The sequence below is a fragment of the Anabrus simplex genome, chromosome 9 (assembly GCF_040414725.1).
Source record: "Anabrus simplex isolate iqAnaSimp1 chromosome 9, ASM4041472v1, whole genome shotgun sequence".
NCBI lineage: Eukaryota > Metazoa > Arthropoda > Insecta > Orthoptera > Tettigoniidae > Anabrus > Anabrus simplex.
The window spans coordinates 14806715-14818714 of record NC_090273.1 but is presented as its reverse complement, the minus strand read 5'-3'; the positions used below and the strand labels follow the sequence as shown (position 1 = coordinate 14818714).

The 12000-nt window shown below is 39.6% G+C and overlaps 1 protein-coding gene across 1 annotated transcript in view; it reads left to right on the top strand.

Moving 5' to 3' along the window:
* The window catches only part of LOC136881161 (kinesin-like protein CG14535), a 195978-nt gene that overhangs the window by 10820 nt on the left and 173158 nt on the right, over positions 1-12000 (top strand). Inside the window, exon 2 of the mRNA XM_067153824.2 lies at positions 8848-8984. Coding sequence (XP_067009925.2) covers positions 8848-8984 — 137 coding nt within the window. The remainder of the gene's footprint in view (positions 1-8847; positions 8985-12000) is intronic.

Here is a 12000-nt window from a genome sequence, read left to right as displayed (position 1 = left end):
GAGGTGAATGCTGGGGTTGTAACTTGCAAATCCTAGCCATTTCCCATATTTGTATCTCAGAAAACTTTCTGCCTCTTAGTGCGATGTTAAATCACTAGAAATTATTATTATTATTATTATTATTATTATTATTATTATTATTATTATTATTATTATTATTATTATTATTATTATTATTCCACTTCTTTGACATTTTGTTAGGGTCATGTGTGCAATCAGTATCGCAAATGTGGACTCGGTCCAGTTTTACGAAGAGATGCCCTTAGATGCCCTTCTTGGCGCAGACCCTGTATGGAGGGAAATATTACATGTTTCTATATTGTGGATTGTTTGCTGAAAAGGCATATATTAAGGCGGACACAAACATCCATGCTCCGAGCCATAGCAATTAATCAGACAGGACTAAAATCCCGTATTCTTCAGGAATGCAACCCACGACCGTCTGAAATGAAGGCGGCAATGATGACCATTCATCTAGAGAATACGACGCAAATGCCTACATACTGTACTCTTTATAAATTATTATTATTACTATTATTATTATTATTATTATTATTATTATTATTATTATTATTATTATTATTATTTTGAGTCAGCAGTCAATAGATTGTTCTTATGCAGCCCTCCATGCCACCCTATCCTGTGCTACCTTTTTCATTTCTACGTTACTAATACATCCTACACCCGCTCTAATTTGTTTTTCATATATCAATGCCTTAGTCTACCCCTACCGTTCTTACTGTCTACACTTCCCTCAAAAACTAATTGTAGGCTACAAACCGTGGGTTATTAAGATTTTTCCTGTTATTCTATCTCTTCTTCTCGTCAAATTTAGCCAAGTCGATCTCGTCTCACCAATTCGATTAAGTATCGCTTCATTCGTGATTCGATCTATCAATCTCAGTTGTATAATTCTACTGTAACACTACAGACTCTGTTCTCTTCCTTTTGGTTGTCTTTTAAAACATCACCTAATTCTTACCTCACTGTTCGACGTGAGAAAATGTATTATCTTAAAGGCCCTTCTTGCTTGTGCTAGTCTGCATTTTATGCCCTCCTTACTTCTCTCATCGTTAATTATTCTTAAAAAAATAATTTGATGCCGTGTGGCTTCTGTAGAGGATTGTTCAGGTTTTTCGTGTCGACGCCTTATATGCTACCTGCCCGTCTCTGAGGATGAGATCCTAGCTATGATGAATTTCGATACTGAAAACCCAATCCACCAGCCCGACGTTATTATTATTATTATTATTATTATTATTATTATTATTATTATTATTATTGAATTTGCGCCTCCTAACTACTTTAATGGTTTTCGGAGATGCTGATGTGCTGGAATTTCGTCCCACTGGAGGCTGACTTACTCAAGCACCTTCAAACACCATTTGCCTGAGCAGCGATCGAAGCTCGGCAGGCCATCGCCTTCTCTACCGTCTGAATTACTCATCGCCGCTGTTATACAGTATTCAGTCCGCAAACCTCAATAAATTAATTCATTCCGCTTAGTCGAGCAACCCGTCTCCTTACTCCCAAGCCTTCTCAACCCAAAATTTGCACCATTCTCGTAAGACTATTTTGTCGGAAATCACGCAGAACAAACTAAGCTGCTTTCCTGGGGACTCTTCCAGTTCACGTGCCGGGGGTCCAATACACTAGAATCCTATATGCCTCTGCTTTACTTCTTCTAATTACCCTCATTAACCATATGAAGAGACTTGTAACTTTTATTTACAATCCCGTTTACCCCAATGAAGATCTTTTCTTATATTAACACCTAGCTAATTACAGTGATGCTCATGAAGAGCTTACACCCAGTAATTACAAGTCGTGGATGGCCACGGTCTGTACAGCTCTCAAGGTACTGTTGCTAGGTAACATCACCTCACATACATTAAACTGTATTGTTAGCAAACTTTTCTGACGACCCCCGGCTTTAAGATATATTATTTTATGTCAACAAAGAATTCTGTTACGCTTCCGCCGCCTGACTCACTCTGTCCGGCACTTACAAGATATGTTGCAATAAGAAGAGGACGAGTTGTTCATGTTGTGAACACGTGTACAGTGAATAAGGCAACCTTTAATTCTCAAAATTTGGTGTCCTCTCACTGAATTGAAGAAAGATGAAGCAAATTTTGAAAAATTTTCTGCTAATCTGAGATTGCTTTGCGTAAGGCTTTAGAATTTCATATGTTCCAAATTACACATGTTTAACGAGGTTTTCAAGAGCAGAAATCTCTTAGAGATTTGGCGTACTTTAAAGAAAAAATGAAGGAGATTGTAACTCAGAGCTACAAATTCTTGAAAAGTGAAATCTTGAAGCTCTCTGTCATATCGGTCTTGCGTGGCTCTAAGCTTGTCATGAATGAACGGCGCACCCTCCACTCCTCCTCGTGCTGGGAGCTGATCTGTCTTCTCAGTGAGGTTCAGTGCTGCTGAGAGCGCAGGCCGCACAGTGGACTGCTACTACAGCTCATGTAAGTCTCTTCAGATTTCCTTACACATGTCCATCTCTTGAGTCTTGGCAATGTCAACAAAACAAGTAATACATATATTTACGTTTAGCATACATTAGATCTTGGTCCGCAATCAACACTTCTGTCCACTGTTAACACGGCAACCTAAACAAATCATGTCTATTAATACGTGAAAGCATCATTCTAAATAATTTCCTGCGCTTCATTCAAAGTTTGTGAGCAATGGAAGAAATCATTGCCTTTCTTACAGATATTCCTATATGAAGTGAAGAAAACTCTCCTTCCAACAAGGTGGAAAACGGGTTTTCTCCCGAGACTCAGATATATTCTTAGTCTAACTTCTTCTGATCACCTTTCAAAGTTCTTTCTAAGGTTTTTGTTTAATTTCGAATCTGCTTCATGCCGTTGTGGCTGTAAGTTGATAGCGTTTCGCCGCTCAACTCACATCTTATATTGTGCTTGTCGCTAAGATTCAAAATACTGTATCTTTCTTTTCAAAAATTGTATTCGCAACTCGTTTTGGCAGCTTTATGTACTCATCATATCGTGTTTTTTTTAGTTTAACAGTCTGCGGAGTGAGTAAATTATTTGCAAGAATTCGCTGTTCAGTCGCGCAGCTAGTCAAACGTTCCTCTCCTGTACTTTAAGCGTGCGGATTCGAATCTCGATACTTCCTCTAGAGTTGTGAAATTTCAGAACTCGTATCAACTGATTTTGAAGAAAAGTGGAAGTTTTATAATTCTCTGATGTTCCTTAAAATTATCATTATTATTATGTAACTGTAAAAGTTTATGTGCAGGAAAAATAAATACGCCACTTCGAACTTTTAGATTCGATGGACAATAAAAGACCACGTTAGGGCTATCGCCAATGCACCTCCGGTGTCCAACTTTCCCTCTACAAATTTTAAACAAGTGACCATTATTTGCCATGCTAGTTTTAAGTTTTTCTTACTTGTTTTAACCCTCATGCCTCTGCTGACATGACTGATGATAATGATGATATTAATTTATTAGATCCCTGATTTTTACTCACTAATAGCTTAGAATGAGAACTAATTTGGTTATTAGGAAGTGTGGTCCAACCCGCTCTTCCGTAGCGCAGTGAGAGTGTCATAAGTTCTAGGGGGTTCTGGTGGGCCATACCACTAATATTCACGCAAGCTCATAGCATAACGGTTGTGTGTTTTAGGTTATACTTGTTAGTCACTTCGGTAAGTTTGCATTCTAACCTACTGCTGCCTAAAAACCGAAGCTCTAATGATAATAATAATAATAATAATAATAATAATAATAATAATAATAATAATAATAATAATAATAATAATAATAACATAAAGCAGGGTTGTAGTTTTACTTGACTGCTGATATCGTGATCGATCCAGTTATACGTTGAAACTGAGCAGCAGGGACTTGATAATTCATTTGGACATACTATAACTTCTGCATTTGATATGGATTCGAAACAAGTCACCATGATGGGGAAACTAGTGATCTAATAGTATATACTAACGGGTGACGATTGGCCGTCTGTAATGTAGCTCCGCAGTCGCAGGTAAAGAGGAGAACGCCCGGATAACGTGTAGTGCTGTAGAACTCATGAAATACGATTTTGCATTATATAAATCCAAATCAGGCATTTATGATCTGCATACAGGGCTCACACCCAGGCATCAGATTACCTAGTATTTTCTTAAACGTTTTCAATGAATGTTTTTTCTCAGTATCAGTGGCTAGCTGTACAATTTTCCTAGTTTTATTCGTTTGTAGGTTTCCGTCGTCTTATAGAGAGACTAGTGATAGAAGTGCTTCGTCATTCATTAACAAGCAGTGTAATTTTGTTTTCTTGCTTCTTGTGGGTGTTAAGTGATGATTTCTAACTCGAAAGGAACACCAGAAACACATTAACGTCCGAGGTGGGAATATTCAAATTCGAGGAAGGGAAATGGTTGCCTCAGGTACCCATAAAACATTTACTATTAATACTCAGCAGATGCATTTATCCTTAGGTTAGAAAACGTAGGAACCAATAAATTGGCAAAAGGAGCAAGTGGCTTTCTGTTTTGAGTCACGAAGCTATCAGCTTGCATTCGGGAGATAGTGGGTTCGAACAACACAGTGGGTATCCCTGAATACGTTTTTCCGTTGTTTCCCATCTCCAGTTTTCACACCAGGCAAGTGCTGGGGCTGTTACATAATTAAGAACACGGTCGCTTCCTTCCCATTCCTAGCCTTTCCTCTCCAATCTTCGCCGTAAGACCTATCGGTGCCTTTGTGATCTAAAGCAAACATTGCGAGAAATACTTGATAAAAGAACTCCCGTGGGACTAAATTCCGGCACCTCCGGTTCTCCGGAACCGTAAAAATAGTTAGTGGAACGTAAAGCCATTATTATTATTATTATTATTATTATTATTATTATTATTATTATTATTATTATTATTATTATTATTATTATTATTATTATTATTATTATTATTATTATTATTATTAGGTGACTATTGGTGTTAAGTGAAATGTCAAGTTCTGCATTCAATACAAACCATGGCACGTGGCATTCTCTCTCTCTTGCATTAGTACGATTCAAACAAAGGGCGTCTTGGTACAATGTCCTTGTTAATAATCGATAAAACTCTTTGTGTCGTCTTGTTGTAATCATTTAATTAAGCAGATATCGCGCTGTACGAGGGGAAGACTGGCCTGCTACTTGTAATGGAACACTTAATCCTTTCCCCACTATTATTAGCGAGTTTGAGGACTGACTTTGTTCTCTTCAGGATGTGTTATCAATTGCACCGGAAGTCCCCCTCTCAGCTGTCGGGAGAGTTATTAGACAAATCCTCGCTACAAAGAAATGGAAGCACTCTCGAGACTCGCAGTCAACTCCTGGTTTTGTCGGCACTTCCCTGAGTCGATGACAACTTTTATAACAGCGGGTTATGTAAAACAGCTAGTACCTGGCTTGGACGTGCTTACTGTATGGCCTAATAATAATAATAATAATAATAATAATAATAATAATAATAATAATAATAATAATAATAATAATAATAATAATAATAATAATAATAATAATTGGTTTACGCCCATTAACGGCTTTTACATTTTTCGGAGACGCCGAGATGCCGGAATTTAGTCGACACGTGTTATTTTTTAAGTACCAGCAAATCTACCAACATGAGGTTGACGAATTTGAGGATCTTCAAATGCAACCGGACTGAGCCAGGGTCAACCTGCCATGTTGGGTTCAGAAGGCCAGCGCCTCAAACGCCTGAGCCACTAGGCCCTACAAATTTATGGCTTACCTGAAAATGATGTTTAAGAGTACCTTCAGTAGCGGCGATTAGGGGGCGAGGGAGAGGGCAGCCCCCCCCCTCGTTTTGTAGAGAAAACATTACATTTTAGCCGAATGAGACTAGGAATTACTTATACAAACAGTTTGTACAGCCCTGGTGTCTTATCACCGAATTTTTCCTCTATTTTCTTTAATTATTAAGAAAATTATTTGCGGAAATACGCACAAAACATCGTTACAGCACCACAGCAAGGAGGAAGGGTACCAGGGGTACATTTTTTGCCAAGTCCATGGACACTGAGATATGATTCACCCAGTTGCCGCTGTTAGTTTCTTAGTGTATAGAAAAATACTAAGTGTTTTTTTACCGTTCTTGTATTTAATTGTAATACATGTGTAATGTTGTTCCCTTGGCGAAAGTTTTGTTGCAAAATATTGAATCAAAATCTCAAAGAACTACTGTTACCGCACTTAAGTTGGCTAACTATCAACCTTTACCTCTGTGTCAAAATTCGCTCTGAGAGATCAAAAAACTTACAATTTTGTCACTTTCCTTTTCAGTTTGCGTGTATGTATCCCGCCGTCCCCTCTCCGTCCGCTATACACCACAAACCCGTGCACTATTTGCTTTCTGCAAATGTTTTAAATTTCTTTTGTAATTATGATTTATTCGCTTTGTTACCTCAATCAACCTTGTTTCTGTGTAAATAGCGTGAGAACCATTAAAGAGTGTTTTGAAGATGACAACTGCGTGTCGTTGGCTTCCGGCACGTTAAAGAACTCCTGCGGGACAAAATGCCTATACCCCGGCGTCCGTCAATAACTAGCTTTGAGGACAGCCGTAAAACAAACAACATTATTATTGTTTTCAGTGCAACACAGATACAAAATTAATTGGGACAAACGAAATGCAAATACTCTGTTACGAGCTACGGGTCCCTTGTACTTAGAACAACGTCCAAAAGTTTGTCGAACCCCACTGTCGGCAGCCCTAAATATGGTTTTCCGCGGTTTCCCATTTACACATCAGGCAAATGCTGGGGCTGTGCCTTACTTAAGGCGACGTTGGCTTCCTTCCCACTCCTAGCCCTTTCCCTTCCCATCGTCGCCATAAGACCTATCTGTGTTGGTGCTACGTAAAGCAACTTGAAAAAAAAAATTGTCTCTGGAGTTCGGCTTTTTACTTTATACACACAACAAGATAAAACAACATATCTGTAAAAGCTATCCAGCCACTGTATCATAGAAGGTGTGGCGTGAACAAAGTCACCTTCGTAGGCGCGCAGCCTGCACTTGAATGCAATGTGCTGTATAGACTAGGAAGGGGCACCAAGTCAAACTGGGGAGAGGGGGGACGGAACAAGGACTCTGCGTAGTATCCAGTATTGTGCGGATCTTATTTAGAGTGGACAGTGTCCTCCTTGGGAGATGAAATTCTCATCCGAACCCAAGCAGATGGTCGGTGTTCATAGTCCACTCCCCTTTCCGTTCAGTGAATGGATTAAAGTGAATGTTGGTGAGTATAAACAATAGGTGGATGTCTGCCCCTCTGAAGGTCCAGGATGACAACGTGAATGGGAAGGTCCAGATTAGCCAAGATCTTGTTATATCGTCGTTGCGTCTCGAAATACCGCTATGTGTCCATGCTGAAGGGATTAATACTGACCCGCAGCACACGTATCACTTACAACGAAACTGCCTTGATGTAATTCATACAATACTGAATCTTTCTGGTGAGAGCTCTAAGCTGAAATACCATAACATGTGGTTCTTGTAGGCGCAACGACAAAAGTGATTTTACTCCCCAGGTGATGTGCCTGAGGACAGGTAGCGGGAGTGGGTCTGATAACACGACAGCTCTCCACGTCAGTGCCAATAGAAGTGCGCAGCTGAGAGTACTGATGATAAAACGAATGATATTGGGGAAGTCTCAGAGTTATCTGCCTTGTTATAAGAGAACTGTGGGACTAGAGGAAAGAAGAGTTAGAGTTCGCCGAGATGGCAAAAGTAAAGAGAGTCTAGGGAATGGTGGGTGGATGGAGATCATATATTCAGGTTAAAATATACGCCAAGGAAGGTGTATTAATAAATAAATATGACAAGGTGGTCCTCTGAGAGCGCGCTGTTGTAATGTAAGACAGAAGCCAGGCCACATATCCTACTCCCCAGCTACTGATCAGTGGGTAACTACCACTGTTTAACTCTGTATACTCACTGCCTGTACCGTCATTGAATCCAGCGGCATTTATCATTACTTAAGACATACGTGGAAATGAAAATCCACAGCCTGTTTCCAGTCATTACACTGAGTCAAGAATGTATAGAATGCAGCTCCCATAGGAATTGTGCCGGCTGCCGAAGCCTGTCGCACTCCTCTGGGGGCAATGATTAATGACTGACTGATGAAATGAAATTATATTACAGAGTGCTGGTGGAATGAAAGATGACAGGGAAAACCAAATTACTCGGAGAAAAACCTGTCCCGCTTCCTCTTTATCCAGCACAAATCTCACATGCAGTGACCAGGGTTTGAACCACGGAACCCAGCGGTGAGAGGCCGGCGCGCTGCCGATTGAGTCACGGAGGCTGTAATAACAAATAATAATAATAATAAACATGGCAGTAGCTGAACTCCCTTGAGTATAGAAAGTAAATTGCTCCTCTCGCAGGAAGAAGCAGAGCTAATCTCTTCTTCTGAATATTTCTCTTTGTGTTCGTTGCTCCCGTCTTCATCAAAGAACTACGAGGACATATTCATAAGGTTGCTCAGTATAATATTAAATGGCCATAAGTCTAAACAGTTTCATTGTGTGTTACACCGATAGAGAGAGCTGAATGAGGAGCAATTTACATTCAAGAGTACTTCTTGCATAAAGTAGCACTCGCTGCCGCACGTCTTTCTTAACTGTAGCGAGCGTCACTCGACAGCGAGCCGCAGGTGACGTGGCCACGCTGCTCCTAACTTATTAGGCTCGGAACTACTAGTAGTTGTTTTGGCCCAGTTTTACGACCGGTTTCCCTGTCTGACTTCAACCCAATGTGGAAGGATGTATTCATTCTGTTGCGTGCTTGGCAGTGTGGTTACGAGCTTATATCGCCTTTACACGAGTCTAAACCTTCAACTTCCAAACTTCTTGAAGTGAGAATGGATGCATTTGAAGGGAAAGTTCTGAGAAAGATCTTTGGCCCAACATGCAACACAGAGTCTGGGAGGTGGGAAAAAAGACAAACATCTTTATCGACGCTTTGGGCAACCAAATATTAGGAATACTGTAGGAAAGGGAAAACCTACAGTGTTTAGGGCATGGTTTGAAGACAGGGGGAAGTCTCCAAAATGGAGTGCTCAGTTTTCAGACACACACACACACACCCACTGAAAAACGACTAAGAGGACGTCCAAGAACTAGGTTGAAGGATCAAATGGTGATATTGCACCAGACGAAGCCAGCAGTTACTGTGGAGGGAAAGAAGATGGGCACACATCTGTGAATAATACGTTTGATTGTGACTGTCAGGAATTGTAAATTTTGTCTTCTACTTTAGGCATCAAAGACCTGTAAAGATTAATATATGATGATGATTAAATATATTAATTTCTTTTTACAAGGTCTTTTTATGAATGTGTATCTACCGTAGATTTCCATTATCTGACTCTCAATAGAAGTAAAACATGGTTTATTTGTTGTTATTGAAACAAAGTCATCTCCGTACATGACATGAAAGTCCTTGGAGGAGTGCAAACCTCGGCACTGAGTGCGATTGTGGCTGCCTTTTGCTCGCAGGAATTAGCCTAGTACTGGGTGAACCTCAGGGCTATGTGCCACTACAAATGTGGACATTTCGTTTGGTAAGTTGATTACTACCGAGCTCGATAGCTGCAGTCGCTTAAGTGCGGCCAGTATCCAGTATTCGGAAGATAGTAGGTTTGAACCCCACTGTCGGCAGCCCTGAAAATGGTTTTCCGTGGTTTCCCATTTTCACACCAGGCAAATGCTGGGGCTGTACCTTAATTAAGGCCACGGCCGCTTCCTTCCCACTCCTAGCCCTTCCCTGTCCCATCGTCGCCATAAGACCTATCTGTGTCCGTGCGACCTAAAGCAACTAGCAAAAAAAAAAAAAAAATGATTACTGTCGGCCGCTTATTAATTATGTATCTTTTTTAAAGAGAAATATGACGAAACGCCAAATATTATCATGCGTTTGTACGTTAAATAAGAAACATGATTCATTTTCTTGATGTATTATCGTTATAATTTCAGTTATTGAACATGTATCTTTATACACAAGTTCTCCTCTCACTAGCTCCCTTTCCACAATGATATAAAAGATAGCAATTATTATACTTATACAGAATTATTTTGAGAAGGAAAATCATTTATACAACAAAAATGCTTATCCCTTTTCCTCCGCCACCCAACTATTTTATTAACAAAAATTGCACACAATGTGCAAAACACAAACACTATATTACATTACTCTAGTCTTAGTTTTGTTATTGATATTTGTATTTTACTGCAGATATTTGCGTGGTATCTTTCACACTGTTAATTGCAAAACTCACACACGCACAATTTTCAATCGGATGATGAAATCTCTTACTTTGGCAGAACTTGTGATGAAAACCATGTGTTTTATATCGCGTTATTGCGTGTCGAAGCTCGTAATTTGCTTGTTTCCAATCATCTGTCATTATGGCGCCTGTTGAATAAAAGTCGTTCCAGATATAGCTGCGCTTTTCTATGAGAATTTGGAGTGTGTTCTCGTAGGCCTTAGTGTATGGCAGATGTATCTGCGTTCTGATGTCTTCTTATAATGAACGTTTCCTTCAGTCTTGATGGCGCTGTCTTCCGATACCCAGGATTCATTTCATATAACGAACTTTAACTTTCTGTAGCCTTATCAGGTCGTTAATTTTAAGAATATACCAGATTACATGAATCCCACAAGTTGCTATTGGTGCTATAGCTGCCTTAAATAGTATCATCGCCCTTTTTGTCGGACGTTTTGTGGTTGTTGAATGTTGTAAATTTCTATTATTGCTGATGTGAGTCACAGTCTAGGGAAATGAGTAGTGAAGTAGTTTTCCGCTGCTTTCCTCATAGAAGTTGCTCGTAATTCAAGTCACTTTCGTATTGTAAGTGCCAAGGACGAAGCAGACAGGTCGATGAAAGTAACAAATTTGTTCTAGCCTACACTATCAGACATAGTGCACTGTTAAACATTAGGACTCGCTAGCGAAAGGCATGCTGTTTAAATGTGAAATAATAAATTGTTTTTTCCTTTTACAATACGAAATGAACATAAGGACTTTCATGTCAAGGTTATAGTGTTCTGTTTATGCTGTAGTTCAGAACTGGCTCCCAATAAATGTATGTTACAGTGCGCAGGACGGGAACTTTACACTCACTCCTGCTATGCTTCCTACAAGCACACTTACCGATGGCACAGTTAGAACTGTGGCACTAATTTAGGTACAGCTCCAACAGCTACCTGGTGGGTAAACTTAAACATTAAAAATAAAACACCTTCAGAGCATACAACTTGTGGGTTTTAACCCGCCATCTGCTGAATGCAGGCCCACAGTTACGTGACCCTAACCTTGCAACAAACTATTTTGATTTGACTACTATTTCTTTCGTATGTGGAAGTTTCATGACGATCTTAAGCTGGAATATCATGCACCTTCCATGTTAGACAACCAGCATTACTTTAGCGTGTGGCTGGATGATGTATTGTTGACGTGCTCTGTTCTGATTCCGTGTGTGCAGTAATCTGTGAAGTATAGTCTCTCTTTTAGATTCTGTATGTTAATGTGAACGTACTAGGAATAACGAAGCAGAAGTGCGATACTGGAGATATTTATAAACGACACAAATCTTAAGATTATGAACATATGTTGGAATGAAATATATCTTAATCTAGGAAGAAACTTGTTGTATTTCAGCGTAAATTGACCGTGACTTCTAAAAGATCCCTCCCAGTTCCTTATAAAAATACATTAGACGACTTCAAAGCGCGATGCTAATGTGGCTTAGCGTCCTCCCTTTATAATTGTCAAAGAGCAACACAAACAAATGTTCCTTCCGCTTGTCTTATCACACATCTGTTGGCTCTCTTACTATGGCAGCAACACGAGCCTCGAATTACTACTATTACTATTATTTATTTATTTATGTATTTACAATTGTTTTACGCCACACCGACACAGATAGTTCTTATGGGGACGATG